Source organism: Volvox carteri (genome assembly GCF_000143455.1).
Source record: "Volvox carteri f. nagariensis unplaced genomic scaffold VOLCAscaffold_56, whole genome shotgun sequence".
NCBI classification, from domain to species: domain Eukaryota; kingdom Viridiplantae; phylum Chlorophyta; class Chlorophyceae; order Chlamydomonadales; family Volvocaceae; genus Volvox; species Volvox carteri.
In genome coordinates, this window is record NW_003307599.1 from 722000 (window position 1) to 740564 (window position 18565).

Here is an 18565-nt window from a genome sequence, read left to right on the forward strand (position 1 = left end):
CCTGTTTGTGTTTGAACAGCAGCACCAGACCGCATAGCCATCAGGCTGAAGGCTGGCAAGCTGCGTTTGTGTTTGTTGAGTGGTGAGCAGTCGGCCTGGACCGCGGACTTGGTGGCCGAGCTAGCTCGTCGGTGCTAACAATTTGTAGTAAGGCCCCTAGTGCGACACGAGGGGGCGTGTTGATGCGAAGGGTTGCCGTGTCGCCCTGTGGCCTGCTTGGGTAACTTGTCAGGCTGTCGTGAGTAACAGCTGTGGCCGGTCTGAGGTCGCATGTTAGACTGAGTAACAGCTTTGGACCAACAGCTTTGGACCTGTCTCGGGAGGCCCGTCATAATGGCTATTAGGTTCTAGCGTACTGATAGCTCTCGTCCTTTGGGATAGGCTTTCCAAGCCTTTATAAGTCTCTGTTGTTTATCGGTAACAGTACCTCAGATTCACACGTTTACGCCTAGGCAAAGGGGCTTTCGGTGGTAGGTCGCGGATCTCCCGAATACGTGTAACGGCTAATGTCTCCTTAGTCGTGTCTGCTAGGTCCCTGTGAGATAGCGTCTCACCAACATGTTGATGCGAAGGGTTGCCGTGTCGCCCTGTGGCCTGCTTGGGTAACTTGTCTACAACTACGGCCCAGTATACTTGAATAACATTTCTTTATACTGGAGGACAGCACCGGGGTATGGATTACAGAGAAGGAACGGTTCGGGGAGTACGTTTTGAGCCGTCGTTCATCATTACACCTAATAAGCTTGCAGCTTTTACAGCATCAGAACGTTTTGGAGCTGCTGAAAAAGTACCAAACAAAAATGCAAATTGTTGCGATTTTGTCGGGGAGGGTTTACGTTCCCCGTGTGAGGCCTTGCGCCGTTCGTTTTGGGGTCCCCGTCCCATGACTCTCACGTGCACGGGGACCTCGCCATAGCTCACCGTTCAGCCTGATTGGAGCGTAATTTTGCAAGATTTGCAGAAGTGCTGGGCTTATGGAAGATAATTATGGCCACAAACGGGCCGCTTGGCACCCTCTATTGCCTCTACACCCTCGCCGGATGTTGGCCTAATTACACATATAATTACGCATGTACCGTTTGCACATCAGCGGGACGGGACATCGCGCCAAAAGAAGCTGTTTCGCATTTTTCCTTTCTTTCTTTTCCCGCTCCCTGCGCTGCTACTGCAAGTACATAGACAGCAGTGGAAGCAATCCAACATCCACCTCTAGTAGCATCTCCTGTTCATTCAGGTGGGTTCAGATGTTTGTTCATAATGCGGAAAAAACGCCCGCGCCTGTTTCTTTCTTAAACGGCGAAAACACGTTTGGTTCTTCCGAAACTTGCAAACATAGCCCTCGAGCTCACAGACTTCTGAAGTGCTCCTGCCAGGCTGCTGCCTTCAGATGCCCTCCGAGGCTTCCCTTCTCACATGTGGCCCACAGAAAACAACACTTCACAGGTTGTGGCATTGTGGCAAAAAGCAAAGCAAATCGACCAACCACACACACCACTTCACGTTCCCTGCAGAGCACCGCCATAAAGTCACCCCACAAACGCCCTTCCCCTTCCAGATCCATAAACATAGGCAATGTCCCCACCTTAACACCCCGAAAACGTTCGCGCATGCTTCCCGCATGACCTTTTCGATCCCGCCAGCTCTTCCTCTCCTCGCTGCCATTTGGTTCGGGCTGCAACCGACTGGATCGGGTCCTTATGCGGGCGTGTATGTGCATCAGTGTGCGTATATATGTGTTTATCTTTGTTTCTTTCTCTTTCACTCTTTTTTTGTGTATACATATACGTGTCACTTCCTTCAGCCCATTCTTCGCTCATCGGGATGTACAGGACTACGCTCCCTCACATGTGTATATATATGGATATAGATATAGATATTAAACTTGGATTCATGATCTACATATCTTGCCGCCTGCAGCTGGGTGAGGTGGGTAGGTAAGGAGCCCACACACACTCCCTCTTGGCTTGGTCCATGATTCCCATCACATATACCCCCATGGACCCGTCTTTCCCACGTATTCCCCTGACGTTGGCCTTCACGGGTGGTTAGACGTCGTACGCGTTGTCCCGCTCGCCTCGTACCGGCCTTCAGCTCATCCCCTTCTTGGCTGGGCAATTTCCCTTTTGGCAGGTCCCTGGTTCGAACACCCCGCCACACTCCTCACACAGCCCCAGCTGCCGCCTCTGCGCCCGGGCCACTACCACATCGATTTGGCGAGCACTGAGCACGGCGACTACCATGACGGCCTGTGGGAGGGAGTGGGTTGCGTGGAGTGGGTTCTCATGCAGGAGGACATTAGCGTCAGGTTTTTTCTTAAGGGGCTCGGAGGTGTGCAAAACGGAAGGGAGCATATGGGGGCGTATGCATTTGCAGGTGCGCGCAAGCACTGCAAACACGCAAAGGTATGGGGAAAGCAGGAGCTATTTGTATCTCCCATCTCCGGAGAGAGCTTATTTTTCTGCTATAGAGAGGTAGGGGCTTGGGGGACCCGCACCCAGATCCCCCAGTTCGTGGGGGAGGAGTTTAAGCAAGGTCTGGGTTTGGGAGGGTGAAACCACAGCTTCCTTTGCACAGACGGCGAGCTCAAATTGATCGCTGTCTTTCGGGGGTTGAACGAATGCCCCGTCTTACCCCAAACACAAGTCCGGCAATTTGGTCAAGCGTCCAGGTGGGCATGACGTCCATGGCTCCAGCAGGAGACACCCATTTTTGCCGGCTGGCCCATCTAAGAGAAAATGGTAGCTTTTGCTCACACCGCGTGAAGACAGGGGTCACCCTACTGCGTGCAGATGGAGACAGACAACGTTGTGGAGGCATGCGTAAGCTGCGCACTTTCCATCCAAATCATCACCTTCGTGACGATAGATGAAATGTGCTAGGGACCATTGCATGCATAAGTTGGTGCCCGGCTAATTCAGGTCGTCTGGGAACTCCACAGTGGGCACAGTAAGAGCGATAAGATAAAGCCATGTTGTATTTCAATTAAACTTTAAAAATTCTTACTTCTCAAATGCAAAAAGCTAAGCTCAAATGCTTCCTCCTCCCAGGACGGCGTTAGTACGGCGAGCTGCGTTTTGGATAGAGCGAAGGATGAGAGCGGTTCCGCTGTGCATGTCAGTCACGCTGCAAATAGCCTTTTTGGATTACGATAGTCTGAACCTCAACCATTTTCTCCTATACGCTGCAACTCCCACGCCCACCTTTGACTGATTGACTTGCGAGTGTTATTATCGTACTTTATGCTGTAGGAATCATACCTCTGTCCTGATGGTTCGCTGGCGATTCAGGGGAAACTTTCCTTAGCGCCAAGGGCGTTTGGGTGATGGCAGACCTATCCCGACAGCTCTCAGTCGGGCTAACGTCCAACAGTGGGAGCCACGCTGATTTGCACGGCTTCCTGCACAGCTCGACACATGATCGCACGGAGGCGACCCACACGCTGTTGGACCCGCATGGCCAAATGCCGCCCGCGCAGCAGGCTTCAGTGCGCGAAATACAGTATACCTTGGAGAAGCTGCAACATCAGCTATCAGCAGACGCCCATGCTTCACGCCTGTCGGAACTTCGCTCCAAGCAACGCCTCGTCGAGTCTTTGTCACAGCCACCACCGCCAGCGGGCCAGCTTTTCGCGGTCCGCTCCTGGCCAGACCAAGTTGGGTCTTCTCCAGAGCGCATCCCACGTCCCATCGCCCTCAACGAAATTCTGCATGGCCTGCACCGCGGCGCGACGTCGTCTCCAGCGACCCGCTCCCCCACTCCACCCCGCCGCAACTCCTCACCCAGAGCGTTGAACTTCACGGGTGTCATGCCCACGCCCGCGGGTGCCGTACATCCAGTGACAGCAAAGGGACCCGGTGGTGGCGGCGGCGGCACCAGCCTACAACAGCGCCCGACGACGCAACCTCCTGCCGACACACACAGCACCCATACCCACACCTCCACCGGCAGCCCAGCTATCACACAGCTCAGGGTAAGGCAACCAGGCATTCACCACTTTCAAAAGCACGCTACACAGACGGGTTTACGCACGGCCCAGACTTAAGCCACAGCAGCTCAAAAACCTGCCTATTTGCATGTTCGCCGCGTTTTTGCGTTTTTCCTGCCGACGTATTGCCATACTGACGACATGTTGCTGCATTGGTGCAGCGGTGTGGGCACTCTGTGCTAGACCACAGGTGTCTCTCTTTTCGCTCAAGGGGCCCCATCCGCACCCGGTTCCGCACCCCCTTTATTGCTGCAGGGAGCGCGTTCCCCTGGCTCGCCAGCCATCAAGCCGCGGGCTAGTAGACCCTCCTCCTCCCCTTCCTCCCCTGGAGCCTTGGCGGTCAAAGCCCGGGGCCGGGCCCGGCCAGCGGCGGCCTTCCACCGCCACAGCGGCGGCGGCGGCGCCGGAGGCGGCGAGGCTGTGGGAGCAACAACAACACCCAAGACGGGCACGTCGCCATTGCGGACGCCACGAAGAGTGGGTTTCGGAGCCCCTGGTCCCGAAGTAGAAGCAGGAGAAGCGGAGGAGCCAGGAGGCCCAATGGGGCTTTTCCCCGGGCGAAAGTCGCTGCGCCCCGCGCAAGTGAACCGCGCTCGGTTCTCCACTTTCGTTTTGCCTCAGCCACCTGCAGTGGCCGATCCAGCATCGCCGCCCGCAGACGTCACAAGGGGGCCCGCCCCGGCTTCGGTGGTTGCTGACGGGGGCCATGCAGCGCCGGCGCTGCCTTTCTCACTGGGGCTGGCTTCGCCACCTTCCAGCTGTAGGCCATCCTTCATGAACCAGAACCCGATGGTGGGTGGTGGATAGGGTTGTATGTCTGTCAGTCAATCTGTACGTATGTGTGTGAAAGGGAAAACCATGTCCTGCATGTTGAAGCACACAGCTGCTGCGTGCTGCATGTGTTAAGAGGAAGGGGGATCGTCGCTTTCCTTCAGAACATGGAACGGGTAGTATTCGAAATGTTCCATGTGCGCGTGCGCGTCTGCATGTATGTATGTGCGTTTGTGGGTGGTGCGGGTGTATGGATGGGTGTGGGTGGGTGTTGTTCCCTCGTGAAGTCCAACCTAAGACAGCGAGGGCCGCATAAAGGTCGTATGCAGATTATCCTGCTGGCGAAACCCGTGTTTCCTTACTAGGCTGCGTGTTTGCTCTTAAGATTTTTCATCCGCGCACAGACGTGTATACGCAACTCCCTGCCTTTCATTGTGCCTCGCTATTTACCTGCGTTTTGAAAAGGTGAGTCGAGGGTTCACCTTTCCATAACGCTCCCTTACTTGCTCACCAACTACAAACTGTCAAAACCGCTAACTGCAAACCAGTAGGTAACCGACAACGTGATACCGCAGCTGCTGCAACAGCTTCAGCACCGGTTACAACATCAGGCACAAGAACAACAGCAGCAGCACGACCAACAACAACAACGACAACAAAAGGATTTGCAAGCTCAGTCCCAACCGCAACGCAGCCAGTTCTTGCAGCATCGCTTCGGCACACAACACCAACGACAACAGCAGCAGCAGCAACAGCTGCGAAGACCCTCCTCAGTAGACCCCCTCCAGATGCGGCCCACCTCCACAGGCCGGCGCTACATGTCCCCAGGGGGGTCCACATCAGCATCGGCGTCTGCAGGGAGTGGCGGAGGCGCAGGCGGCGGAGGCGGAGGCGGCAGCAGCAGTAGCAGCAGCGCCCGTGGCGCCGCCTGGGCGCGACGCAACAGCGGCGGCGAGGGGGGTTTCGTCACCCCCGCCGTCAGTGGTGCGGCTGGCGGCGCCACCCCGCGGGGCGGCAGATCCCCCGGAACGTCCTTAGGAGGGGCCGGCTCCAGGGGAGCTTCCGGAAGCAATATGAGCTCCCTGGACCAAATCCTACGGGGATTGGATGGCGGCGGCGGCGGCGGCAGCGCCGTATCGGTGGGTCGGGCCCGCGGTAGCAGTGGCGGCGGCGGCGCCGCCGCCGCCACATCCAGCGTTGGGTCCTCTTCACGAGGTCGTTACATGCCGCCCATGCGCGGCAGCAGCCATGGCGGGGCGTCATCTGGCGGTGATGGTTATCGCACCTCGCGGCAGCAGTCCGTCTCATCCGGACATCTGAACGGTGCCGTACGGAACCTGGGCCCCTCGCCTTTGTCCGTAACGTCCGCCGCCATATCGTGGCAAACGATTGCGGCTAAGAAAGCTGGAGCGGCGGCGGCAGTGGCGGCCGCGCCATCCGCGCATGGCGCTGCCACGTTGGCCGCCATACGCCCTCAGTCTGCGCCACGCTCTCTCAGTACGCCAGTTTCGTACTCCACGCCGCAGCCGTCACCTCCCGTGGCCGCAGCGGCAGTGGCCCAGGCACCCGCCGCGCCTTGGGCGGCATCCGGCGGCGGCCCCGGGACTTCACGGCTCTTCGGCAACCCGAGCCTGCAGTCGCGCTCTAGCAGTTGGCAGCATCGTCAGCTCCACTTGCAATCGCAACCGCAACTACCATTTCGTACGCAGGCGCTCCTCCCAATGAATATGCCCATAATGGGCCGCGCGCGTGCATCCCCTCCGCTGGCCCATGCCGTTCCAGCTCGCCCCCACGTCCCCCGTGTACTTTCACACGTGCAACCCAATACAAATCCGCAGCCGCAGCAGCCGTACCAGATGGGGGCGGCGGATCGAAGCGTGATAACGGAGTCTCTGCTGGACCATGCGGCCGCGGCGCAGCGGCTGCAGACGCAGCTGTTAGAGGACGCCATCGCGGCCAACGGCAGCGGCGCCATCGTTACTGACGGCGATGGCGGTGGTGATATTGGGTCCCTCGCCTCGCCGGCGCGGTCCGGCGCTGGTCTGGCGAGCAGCGATGCCGGCGGCGCGCCGTCACTGTACGACATAGACGGCCTGGGGCCGGGCTCCTCTGTCGCAGGCACAGCCGCCAGGGTGTCGTCGCCACCCCGGCGGTTTCCAGACACAGCGTGGCCAGAGCATGGCGCTGCCGCTGCATTTGGTAGTTCGGTTCGGATGGTAGAGTCTCTTATGCGAGGTGCCGGCGTAGCGCTGGCGGCAACTGCGGCGACATCCAGCCCTGAAGTACGGACGTGGGCGGCGCCAGGCCCGCCGGCGACGTCGGTGCGATCCTCACCCCCGTCGGCAATGGGAGCGCGCGACACCGGCGCGGCGCCATCTTCGTACCTCACCACCACCTCCCCGATGCGGACATCACCGCCGCCGCCACGGGCCGCCTCAGCTCCGCATGGCCAAGTGCTGCACCCTTTCATTATACCTTCCGGTTCTCTATGGCCTTCCCTCAGCGTCGTCGGCGGCCTGGGCGGAGGCGGAGGCGCCACGCCAGGGGTTGTGCTCTCTGACTTACAGCATTCACCATTACACCACCAATCCCCTCCGCTATCGTCGCCAGGTGCGCAGCGGCTGTCGTCGGCCGCCCGAGGTGATGTCGGTGTTGCAAGCACCTCGTCTCCACTGCGGCCGGGAGTTCAGGCTGCAGCCGGCATTAGCACCCGAAAAGGCTCGCCCGCCGACGGTCGCGCCACTGCTGCCACTGCCGCCAGCAGCAGCAGCGGCAGCCCGCCACGTACGGCACAGGGGCTGCAGGCGCTTCTAGCGTCCCTACAACAGAAGTTCGAGCTGAGACGAGAGCGACGGCGGGCGGCTCGTGCTTTGGAAGGCTGGCGCCTCGCTGCGGGGCCCGGAAGCGGTGCGGCGGAAGCAGGCGACGTGGCCAGCGCCACGTCCACACGCCCGGGGCGATACGGTAAGTACTTTTTCTAAAATTGGTGCCAGTAGAAGATCCTTGAAATGGGTGAGGAGGGGACGGGGTTAGGTGGTGGGTTTAGTTCCAGTTTTTTAAAAGGGGAACATGGGAATACCGCTTTCATGTTCCGTCTGTGGGGGGGGTTGAGTTCGCAATCCGCAATACCAGAAGAACAGAAGAACAGAAGAACAGAACCGCGGACAGCTACCTGGGTATATACAGCCACGCCAAGAAGGTATTGAAACGCACACGCGGGGCAGCGCGCACGCGGGGCGAGGTTTGCGAGGATGGGGGGGGGCTGCGTCGGGTTGCCTGATTTGGCTTGATGGCGAGTTGTGGCGGTGCCACGATGTGATGGGGGGGTTTTGGCGTGCCGTTGTCATTGTCAGTGCCTTCCGTCGGCTGTCTGATCCCTGGGCCACCTGGCACCTGGGCCACGCCGGCCCATCCTGCCTTCTGTCTCGCACATGCGTTGCTGCTGAGTTGAATGGATGGATGAATGGATGGATGGATGGATGAAGTTATAGTGGATCGACCGGATCATCGGTGTCCTTTGCACCTTCGCGTAGTTGTTACTTCCCTAGCTGGGGTCGTTTTCGTTTCGGTCACATCAGTTCCATGGCGGCGCGTCGTGCTGATACCCATGTACCAATGACGAGATGGAATAACCAGTTGTTCATGGGATGATGGTGCCCACGCAGGGGGATCGCCGAGCACGCCGCGTGCAGGTGCCGCGCGCAACGGCAGCAGCCCTGTCCACGCCACCACCACCACCACCACCACCGCCACCAACGACAGCAGCGTCATCGGACGGTACACCGACGGCGACGACGATGGAGGTGGTTTCGGAGCTGGGCCCGCCACTGCGGGTTCGACGTCCTCGCAAGGGCTTCACCTAACTGCGGGCAGCGTCACTGGACCTCCTACACATACGATACGGTAAAAACGCAGTGGCGCGAGGAGGTGGGGTAAGCGTGTGTGTGAACTCGAGAAAAGGCCTGTCGCGTTTCCAGGTTTCCAGGTTTCGGAGCCCTCAGGAGCACGTCTTTAAAGGCATCTCAACCTCAACTTCTTCTGATACGCGTTTAAATAAAGCTAAATCGCAGCTTGATTAAACTCGCGTAATAACCCCTCTCCCCCCTGCCGCTCTACTCTCCATCTCCCCTCCAGTCTCAAGACCAGCAGCGAACTAACAGCCGCCAGCGGCAATGCTGCCGCCGCCGCTGGCGGAGGCGCCAAAGGATCACCGCCGTACAGCGTCGTCAGCTCCTGGAGCCCGCGCCCGCTGGTGGGGACTGCCACCACAACCGCCACAACCGCCGCTGGCGGCGGCGCCTTCTCCCCTGGCCCCGCTGCCTCATCCGTCTCCGGCCTCTCGAAAGCCCAAGGCAACAGCACCCGCAGTCCACAGCGACTGGCGGACGGCTTCCCGAGAGGACCCACCCCCTCTACTGCAGCTGCTGGAGGAAGCGGGGCCCGCCCGGGCCCCTCCTCAACGAACTCCTCCCCGGGACGCGAAAACGTGGCGGCGGCAGCAGCTGCGGCGGCGGCGCCTTTACAGCGGCTACAGCCGCAGGACTTCTGGCGGGAACCGTCACCCAGGCTCCACCAGCGTCATCCCCACGGCGACGGGCATGGGAATGGAGGGGGTGGTGGTGAGAGGCGCTGGGAGGAGGATGGTAAGAAGGACGAGGTGGATCTGCGGGAGGGACATGGACATGGCGCGGCAGGGAGACGGGCAAGGCGGCCCGACGGCGGTGACCTTGAGGTGGAAGGCCCGGCACCGGCGGACCGAGACCAGCAGCATGGACTGCAGCAGCAACAGCAGCAGCAGCAGCATGAACAGCAGCATGAACAGCAGCAGGAGCAGGAGCAGCTGTTGCTGCGGATTCAACAGCTTGAAAGGGAGTTGGAGCAAGCGCGAAAAGCACAGGAACAGGTGTTGCGGTACCAGCAGCAGGATCACCACCACCACCAGCTGTGGCAGCTGCAGCAGCAGCTCCAGCAACTGCAAGAGCAGCTGGTGCAGCATCACAGGCAGCAGCAAGAGCAATTGGAGAAGCTGCAGCAGCGACAGCAGCAGCAGCAGCAGAAGCAACATGTGGTACGGCCACTGTCTTCTGAGGCGTTGGTGAGGCGCGGTGGCGGCGCCAGCGGTGGTGGAGGCAAGGTCGTGCAGCCGTCGTCGCAGCCGCCGCTGCAGCCTCGCGGCGGAGGCGCCGTCACTTCCGCCTCTGCCAGAGGTACGGCGGCAACGCCGCCGCCGCCGCCGCCGCCGTTATCTCCTTCCCCCGCCGCCGATCGTGCTGCAGCCATATCAACTACGGGGCGTGCTGCTGCAGCCGTACCGGCCTCGTCCGCTGCTGGCGCCGCTGCAGCCGAGGCGCAGCAAATGGTGGTTTCGTCGCCCGCTAGCAGCAAGGCGATGTTTCGGGACTTACATGATATGGTGAGTGAGCAGGGGCGGTTTGAGGGTAAGCGCTGGTATTTGTGCATTCGTGTGTGTGTGTGTGTGTTGTCTGGGGGGGGAATGACGAACGACGAACGAGGTGAAGCTGCTGCCAAGGAAAGTGTCTGGGGGGAGATGAGGGAGAGCTTTTACGGGTGCGGATTCAGGTTTCGAGTATAAGGACCAGAAACTAGGAGTGTGACGTCCTTCGGATCGCGATGCGGGGCTCTAGGACTCTAAAGTAGAGGAGAAGAGAGAATCCAAAGAGGATCCAGGAACAATCCAGAGCGAATCCAGAAAGAATCCAAAGAGAATCCAGATGTGATCTGAATTTTCGGGCTGGGAATGGCGCTCAGAACGGAGTCAGGTTGGGAACGTCGATACCTGCCTCTTGTAGAGCGAGATGTGGGAGTTTGTGTGGGGACGGCCCCGTGTGCGAATGCGTTGATCACTGTCACCAACCATGTTCGGATGTCTGTGTGGCTTACTGAGCTGAGAATCTGTGGGAGATTTGTGTTGTGAAATGTCTTGTGTTGTGAAATGTCTTGTAAGTCCGCTACACCGATTAGGGCAGCAAACACGATAGGGTTCCCCCCCCCCCCAACCCCCCCCACCCCATTTTCTTCTACTACTTCTTCGCCGCCTCTACACCGATCTTTACTTTCTTACGGCTTCGTTCTACTACGTTTCTTCCGCTCTTACTTTAGTCTTGGCGGCTAGGTAGGTAGGTAGGTAGGTAGGTTTCTGCGGTCATCATCACTACATCATCCCGAGGTCGCCGCCTTCAAAAACGCCTACTGGTCAGTTCGGTTTCTTGTACACTCTTTCCTTGGCAGCAGCTTCACTCGTTCACGTGGTTCGTCTTTCCCCCCCACCCAAATTTCCTGCCTTGATACCGGCGGACGTAAGGACGGACATACGCACGGCCGGACGAACCATACCATATCATCCGCGTGTTAGGTCCTCGCTTTTGCAGCAACCGTCAACTTCCAACTGTAACTCGAATTGCCAGCAGGTTGGCGAGATGGAGCGACTGCTCATCGCCATGAATGACGACGTCGTCGGCGCCGCGGCCGCCGCGGCGGGCATCAGCGCAACCGCCACCTCTGTCGCCGCCGCCGCCGGCACCGCCAAGACAGACACGCCTGGGCGCGCCGGCGCCACCAGTGGCACCGCTGGTGCCACACGCACCAGGGCTACAGCCACCGCGCCGTCACCCGCACATCAGGACCCGCCACTTCGCCATCCCGTACATCCCGTACACCCACAATCGCCAGGCCTTCGTGGCAGCAGCCCAGCTCGCCCTCAGCACGTGAGCGGCGGTGGCGGCGCCGCCACCGCCGCCGCCGCTGCGACTTGGCAGCTGCCACCGCGGCATACGACAGCCCCATCGGGCCCGTCAGGCAGTGGCCGTACGGGAGCCAGCGCCCGGGGCTCCCTGGCGGGTCCGTTCGCGGCTGCGGCGGCTGCCGAGGCGGGTGGCGGCGGAGCTGGGGGGACCTCTCGTGCTGCTGCCGGAGGGGCTGGCGGCAGCAGTGGCGGTAGTAGTAGCGGTGGTGGCTCGACCCGTGGGTCTCTACCAAGCGGCGGCGGGGCCGGCGTGAGCGGAAGAGGAGCATCCGCTCCGCGCGGCGGCAGGGCCATCAGCGCGGATGGCACCGGTAGCGGGGCCGGGGCCCCCGCCGCCGTCGGGGCCCGGCGCGGGAGCGGCGACGGTGACCGCGATTCAGGCAACGTCAAAATGGGTAAGTGAGCTTTTACTTGTGCATCTGTACGGCAGCCGCTGCGAGGAGACTCTGGAAATGAGGGTGGATCCCCAGCGCAGCTGGTTTCCCGGGAGTATAATGTTGGAGCCCTGTTGGCGCCTTTCTCCCTCTTTTCCCTCAGTTCTCTCTTTTGCCCATCTTGCCTATCTGTATGTGGCTTTCGAACTTTGCAGGTTTTCGGTTTGCTAGCTTTCGTAGCCTGCTGGCTGGCTGGCTATCTACTGTGCTGTTTTTTTTCTGCGACCGCCACGGCCCAGCAGTACAGCTCTGCGCCCTGTATTTTGACTGTATTTTGTGTGCTTTGCGTAAAAGAATAGGAAGCGCTCCTCAATCTTCCTGATAGTCGTTTCTTCCTATTCCACTTTTTCCTTCCTTCCGGATCTCCGGAATGCAACCTTACCAGGGCGAAACGACGACTCGGCGGCTCCGGTACGACCGAAGCTCAAGCCGCCGCCGCCGCCGCCGCCATCACATCTGCACCTGCAGCTGCCGAACAGCAACGAGGGCAGCGGAGCCGATAAGAACGCGCACAACTCACATGATGGCCACGACAACGGAGCACCGCTGCCGGCGGCGCGACAGCCTCCACCACCATCGCCACATCGGCGACCGGCGGCAGCGGCGACGGCGGTTTCCGTTCCTGCCTCCGCCAGCCGTACACATGCCTACACCGCCTCCGCCGCAGATGCTATGTCGGATCAGCTGCAGGAGATGCGGCATAGCATCCGACGCATCGAGCAGGAGATGTGGGGTGCCGCCGCCGCCACACAGTCCCTGGCACGCGGTGCCGCCGCGGCGGCGGCCGCCGCCGCCGAGCCAATGACCTCTCGCCAGCTACAGCCTCTTCACCCTCATCCCACCTGGCAGTCGGCGACGGTGCAGCCGCCGGCGGCTTCCACGTCGCGAGCTGCCGCCGCCGGCGCAACCGCCAGGCCACCAGCCGCTGCCGCCACCGCCACCGCCGCCGCCGCGGATGACTTCGGCAACGGCCATCCTCCGCTGGGCAAGGCGCATTCCTCCGTTTCCTCCTCCTCCCGAACGACTTCTTCCACACGGCACACCACCTTCTCCCTCCGAGAAGCTTTCCTGCAGCCGCATGGCAGCGGCGCCGATGACGGCGGCTCCGCCGGCACCGCGGCCTCCTCCGCCAGCGACTCCGGCAGTGCCGCCGCCAGCCGCAGGGCCGGCCGAGCTTCCCTCAACGGACGCAGTGTCGACGGCACCGGCGGCGGCGGCGGCGGCGCCAGCGGCGGCACCCACACCGCGCACACATTCACGCACGCCCCTGCGACGATGGCACGCCCCGTGGTTCCCTCGGGCCTGCCCCCCTCCCCCTCCCCTTCCCTCGGTGGCTTCGGGGGCTTGGCCACTGCTACTCTCCAACCCTACGTACCTCCGCCCTCTGCACCCAGCGGCGGCGGCGGTGGCGGCGCCTTTCCGGCTTCAGGTGGCGGCACCTCGCCGCCCGCCTCCCCGGGGGTGACCCGCCATGTGGATGCGCTAGAGGCTCAGCTGCTGGAGGAGCTGGGCGAGCTGGAGGACGCGCTGCAGAAGCTCAAGGGCAACACGGGCAGGACGGTGATGGTGGGGGCGGGGACGGGGTTCCTAGCAGGGGCGGGACCGGTGTATCGGTCAGCGTCCGTGTCGGGATCCGGATCTGGGTGACCAGATGACAGGTATAGAACACGAGGTGTCGCGACATGACAAGCCGTCGCGCCGTGTTGTACAACATGACGTACAACACGGTGTACAACATGATGGATAATACTCGGTACCGATCCGTGTCGTGGTGGATGAATGGTGGTAATGGTGGTGGGTAATGGCATGTGTATATCATCTGTGCCGTACGTCATCATCTGTGCCGTACGGCACCTGAGATTCCCAAGACGGGTTAAGCGGGTTATAGAGGTCCTGGCTAGTAGACTGCTTGTCTTGTCTTCCTGGCTGGCATGATCCGAAACCCTTGAAGCCCTGTACACCGCCAACACCAGCACCAGCACCCGGTGTGGCAGGTTCTTAGCTGTCTCGTGCTGCAGGGTGTGTGTGCGTGTGGGTGTATACGTGTGCGTGGGTGTGGGTGTGTTTTTATGAGCGAGGAAAGGTCTCCATCTTTTCCCAGCGAACGCGGTAGGGTCGTGGTGACGTGGCAGGGCCGTGGCGATGGAAGGTGGTTGGGAGGTATGGCCACGCAGCAGCGTCGTACATTGAGTGGGTCGTCTTAAAATGTTGAGTTTAGACGGGTACGGGTGAGGGGGTTATAGGGGAAAGTGGGGAAGATGGGGATCACTGTCGTGGAGAGGAACAAGGTTAAGGAGTAGAGGGGGAGGGAGGGCGCGCGCGTACGTGTGTGTGTATGTGTGTGTTTGCTCGTGTGGCTGCTCACTGCCGCTGGCTGCATGACTGCCAGGGGCGTGTCCGAATCTATCACCAGCGCCTTCGCCGCGCCCACCGCCACTACTGGAGGAAGGTGCGGTAGTGTTAGGATATCATAGCTTCGGTGCATGTCCTATTTACGTGATGGCAACGGAAGTGGTAGAGGAGAAGAGGCATGAGGCCGCGCAAAACTGACGACCTACACGACGAAGAGAGGAGAAGCAAACGTATGTTTGCACAACGTGTACGTGTATATACATAGATGTGGAGGTGACGCCGCGTAATTGGCATGCTGGCGAGCGATGCGGCCGATTTGTGAGCTGCCAATCGGCGACACTACCGGGCGGCGGCGGCGGCGGCCACCGCAACTGCGGCGGATGCTTTTTGTAGCTGTACAAGCTTCATGCTGCTGCTGATGATGATGATGAAGAGGAGGAGGATGCGGTAGCAGCGAGGAGTGAGTGTGGCGCGAAGTCCTTGTGCGGGACATCCTGCTTCACCCGAGCGATTGAGCTCTGGTCTGGGTTTGCCGTACAGTACAGTGTCGTACATTACCGTACAGAAAAGTAGAATTAAACAAACTAGGGATGAACATCTATTCGCGCATTCCATCTCCTTTGAAGGAGGTTCGTATTTGGGTCCCCAGCTGTTACCTTTTAAAATGGGAATGGCGAAGGTGCAGTCGTGTCTTCACATTTGGTTCCATGGACGCGGTCCTGACAACTTGTGGCGGCTGGGACCCAAGCTAAATACGTTTTACGTGCAGCTACAGGGTGTCCGCCTGCTGTCTGTCTAACACAACACACCTGACTATCGTCTCTTTATGGAGGCGACAAGGTAGGGTGGGGGGAAGGCGACGATAGGAGGAGTGTGGAAACCCGCGAACCGCATTCAAGGCGTGTATGTGGAAGTCCGCGAACAGCATATACCCTTTGGCACGTATACATTCAACCGGTCACTGATCGGTAACCCTCCGGCCCCACCGGTCGGTAGGGTGGGGCCCCGGTGGGGCAGGAGGGTTACCTGGAGGGGAGTTACCTACCGAGGCCTGTAACCTACCGGTGGGTCACCCTACCGGTATAGGCTACCCTGCCAATCAGCTACCGGCCGGGGCAAAACTTGGTTGACCGTAATGGAATGTAATGGAAAGTTCCTAACCATGCATAAAAAGTGAAGTTCCTTTTGTCTACACCGGGTTCAGTGAAGCGACCAGACCTGCCTGATGAGCTGCTGCGTGCTGGTTGGTGCACTCTGACAAATGATGAAAATTTTCCATTCGCCTGTGCCAAAGCATAAGCCCATATATATAATCCCAAGCCTGCTGTGCCAAATAAAGCCTAAGCGAAAGCCAAAGCCGACGCTTGCTGCTGTGCCACCGGTGCTTCCGCGCGTGCGACGCTTTCCCTCTCCCCAGGGGAGGGAGAGCGGAGCTAGCGAACCTGCGGTTCTCGGCTGCTTACGAGGGCAGAGGCCGCCTCTCCCCTCCGATCAATGGGTTATGCGGACAGCACCGGTGATTTGTTAGGAAGGGTTAAGATCCTCTCTTAACATTAAATGGTATTCATTCAATAGGAGTACGCGGCGGAAATCTGCCGGGGTGGGCATTGGTAAGCGTGAGTATTGGGTGGCCGCTGTAAGGTTTAAACCTTGGATTCGGAGCAGCAGACAACTCACGCCTCGGAGCCAGAGCCTGTAACAATGGGTTCAGCGACATACATTTGTATGTTTTCTGTGCGTCTTGTAATTCATAACGTCCTCCAATTTTATTGCTCCTGGTGTTGGCCTGAGGTCCTCACTCCTGGAGTGACAACTTCAACTTCCGATACTTACTTCCGTTTAAAGATCATCGTTCCGCACAACACAGGGACTATGAGGCAGAGAACTGGTACCCACGGGAAGTTTGCGCTGGTTGACAGCATCCTAGGCCCTGAGACCCGCTCAGAGCCCCTGGATGAGCAGGAACAGGAGGCCGTGATCCGCGAATTTGAAGCACTTTCGTTACAAGACCACACGAGATGGCGAATAGTTTTCGGGGGCGGCGCGCTCGTTGCGGGACTCTTCTTCCTCTATGCAGCATGGCGGCAACACGTCGAACCCTTCGGCGTGGTAATGCTTACGGGAAATGGGGGCCCCCGCTTGCTTTCTTGCCTTAGTGATGAACTCCGATCCAAATTTTGGTCTGAATTCGCTGCTTTAGAATTGCCGACTCATCAGTCCCTGCAGCCGTCCCTTGTGCCACCACCATGACGGGACCCTCGCAGCGTTACACGGGCGAGCTCCGCAGTGCCATCCGCGCCGACGTTGCCACTTCGGTTCTACTACTGCAAGCCCTGTCACTGGTGCTTTCCGCGGGATCCTTGCTGACCAGCAAATTGCCACCTGCAGGTAGGCCGACGAGAAGTAACCTGTACACTCTACATCGTGGGTGAGGTAAAAACGATAAAGACCCATATCTCAGGCTTTCCTAAGGACGCGGGCGTTTGACCTTTGGGCTGGTTCAGGTCTTGTCAAGATGTAGGAAAGAAGCGGTTCAGGATTTGGATGCGATTCTCGTGTGGACCATCGTTGACAATCCGTGTGGTTATGGCCGCGACTGTGACGGGGCGAGCATGCGGGGCGCTCCCTTGCGCAGGCCATCGGGCGGCGGATGGCGGCTTGCCGTACACAACACGCCATCGCGCGGTGATGCGGGTGGGCGTCGCGGGTGCCGCCGTGGGCGCTGTCTGCTGGACGGGTGTCTTGATACGCATGGTGCATCTACACGGTCGCAAGGTGGTGCTGGGGATGGGATTGGGAGGGAAGAGAAACCAGGGCAGGCAGGCCGGAAAGCAGTACGGGACTGTAGTACGGGATACGGGAGAAAGGTTCGGGAAGGGGAACGGTAAGGAACAGATGGTTAGGGGTGACGGGGTTTAGTGTTGCCTACTTCCTTTATTGGGCTTTGTTTTGCTTTACTGGGCCTTCGAGAGAGCCGGTTGTGGAGGGCCTGTACTGTTTCATGTAAGGTCGAGCTGCTGCAACTGGGTCAGGGATATTCAGCTGGTGGCATGTGTATAAAATATATGCACAAGTCACAACCCGATAGCCACAATACGAATGGGTTTGCGTGCCCATATATCTCCCCCTGCCTGCCCATATATCTCCCCCTGCCTGCCCATATATCTCCCCTGCCTGCCCATATATCTCCCCCTGCCTGCCCATATATCTCCCCCTGCCTGCCCATATATCTCCCCTGCCTGCCCATATATCTCCCCTGCCTGCCCATATATCTCCCCTGCCTGCCCATATATCTCCCCTGCCTGCCCATATATCTCCCTTGCCTGCCCATATATCTCCCCCTGCCTGCCTCGTCTCCAAGCCTCCTGGATAACTGTAACTACCCCATTTGAGCTTCCATACGGCCTCGCCTGCCTCCCCTCCATGCTTCCTCCTCCTGCCTACCTGGCTCCCTTCAGCACGGCTCACATTGGGAGCTGTCCTGGCTTCCGCTGGGACCTCTGATCGCCTGTCTGCTGTGTGGCCACGTGGCATCCATGCTTACAGACACAGAGCAGGAGGTGGGGTAGAGTGCGGGAGGGGGGGAGAGCGGGAGAGGAGAAGAGAAAAGGAACAGAATCCCGGACATGATGTGCGAGCCGGGGAGAGGATTAGGGGCTCGGCATTAATTTTGCCGTCGAAGAGCACAAGTAGTCGCACAGTTCACACAGCAAGACGGTGAAGTGCGTTTTGCGCGCTGCAGCGCCACCTAGCCCCATGCACCTTGCCAGCCTTGGGTTGGGGGTTTCTCCTCGGCCGTTTTACTGCATTATTTATTACTGCATTATTTATTGTTGATTATCCTTATCCACGCTGTGAGAAAACTAGGCGGCACAGCATTGGTACGTCACACGCACACTCCTGCTGGGTGCATGTGGGTCATGCATGTGGGGTTATGAGGAGTGATGGACCTGGCCAGGTGTCTTACCTTATCTTACCTCTATCCCCGGCTGGACGTTGGCAACACCTTCTGAGGCTCTGCACAGGCAACACGTGGATCGGAACATGGCAATCAGGGCAGGCATGTTAATGACGGCGGTGAAACATACACGCCCCCCTCCCCCAACCAGGCCCAGGAGGAACAAGGGCAACGGGTAACGGGTAATGAATCCACAAAGAAAAGCAACCCCGGCATATATGTGGCCCACCAACACCTGCCTACATGTAAAAAAAATCTGTTACATGTAGGCAGGTGTTGGTGGGCCACATGCGGGGGTGCTT

General features: G+C 59.3%; 1 protein-coding gene across 1 annotated transcript in view; it reads left to right on the forward strand.

Annotated features, from left to right (window-relative positions):
• Positions 1-1890: 1890 nt before the first annotated feature.
• VOLCADRAFT_107034 (uncharacterized protein) overlaps positions 1891-18565 on the forward strand; it is a gene marked incomplete at its 5' end in the record, with an annotated part of 19065 nt that continues 2390 nt past the window's right edge. Inside the window, 22 exons of the mRNA XM_002955932.1 lie at positions 1891-1926; positions 2169-2373; positions 3288-3970; positions 4241-4777; positions 5564-5740; positions 6235-7077; positions 7375-7720; positions 8519-8589; positions 8630-8688; positions 8891-9008; positions 9178-9375; positions 9846-9963; positions 10033-10169; positions 11185-11481; positions 12422-13519; positions 14343-14402; positions 15723-15821; positions 16097-16414; positions 16570-16693; positions 16941-17080; positions 17764-17865; positions 18415-18542. Of these exons, the coding sequence (XP_002955978.1) occupies positions 1891-1926; positions 2169-2373; positions 3288-3970; positions 4241-4777; positions 5564-5740; positions 6235-7077; positions 7375-7720; positions 8519-8589; positions 8630-8688; positions 8891-9008; positions 9178-9375; positions 9846-9963; positions 10033-10169; positions 11185-11481; positions 12422-13519; positions 14343-14402; positions 15723-15821; positions 16097-16414; positions 16570-16693; positions 16941-17080; positions 17764-17865; positions 18415-18542 (5894 nt within the window). The remainder of the gene's footprint in view (positions 1927-2168; positions 2374-3287; positions 3971-4240; positions 4778-5563; positions 5741-6234; positions 7078-7374; positions 7721-8518; positions 8590-8629; positions 8689-8890; positions 9009-9177; positions 9376-9845; positions 9964-10032; positions 10170-11184; positions 11482-12421; positions 13520-14342; positions 14403-15722; positions 15822-16096; positions 16415-16569; positions 16694-16940; positions 17081-17763; positions 17866-18414; positions 18543-18565) is intronic.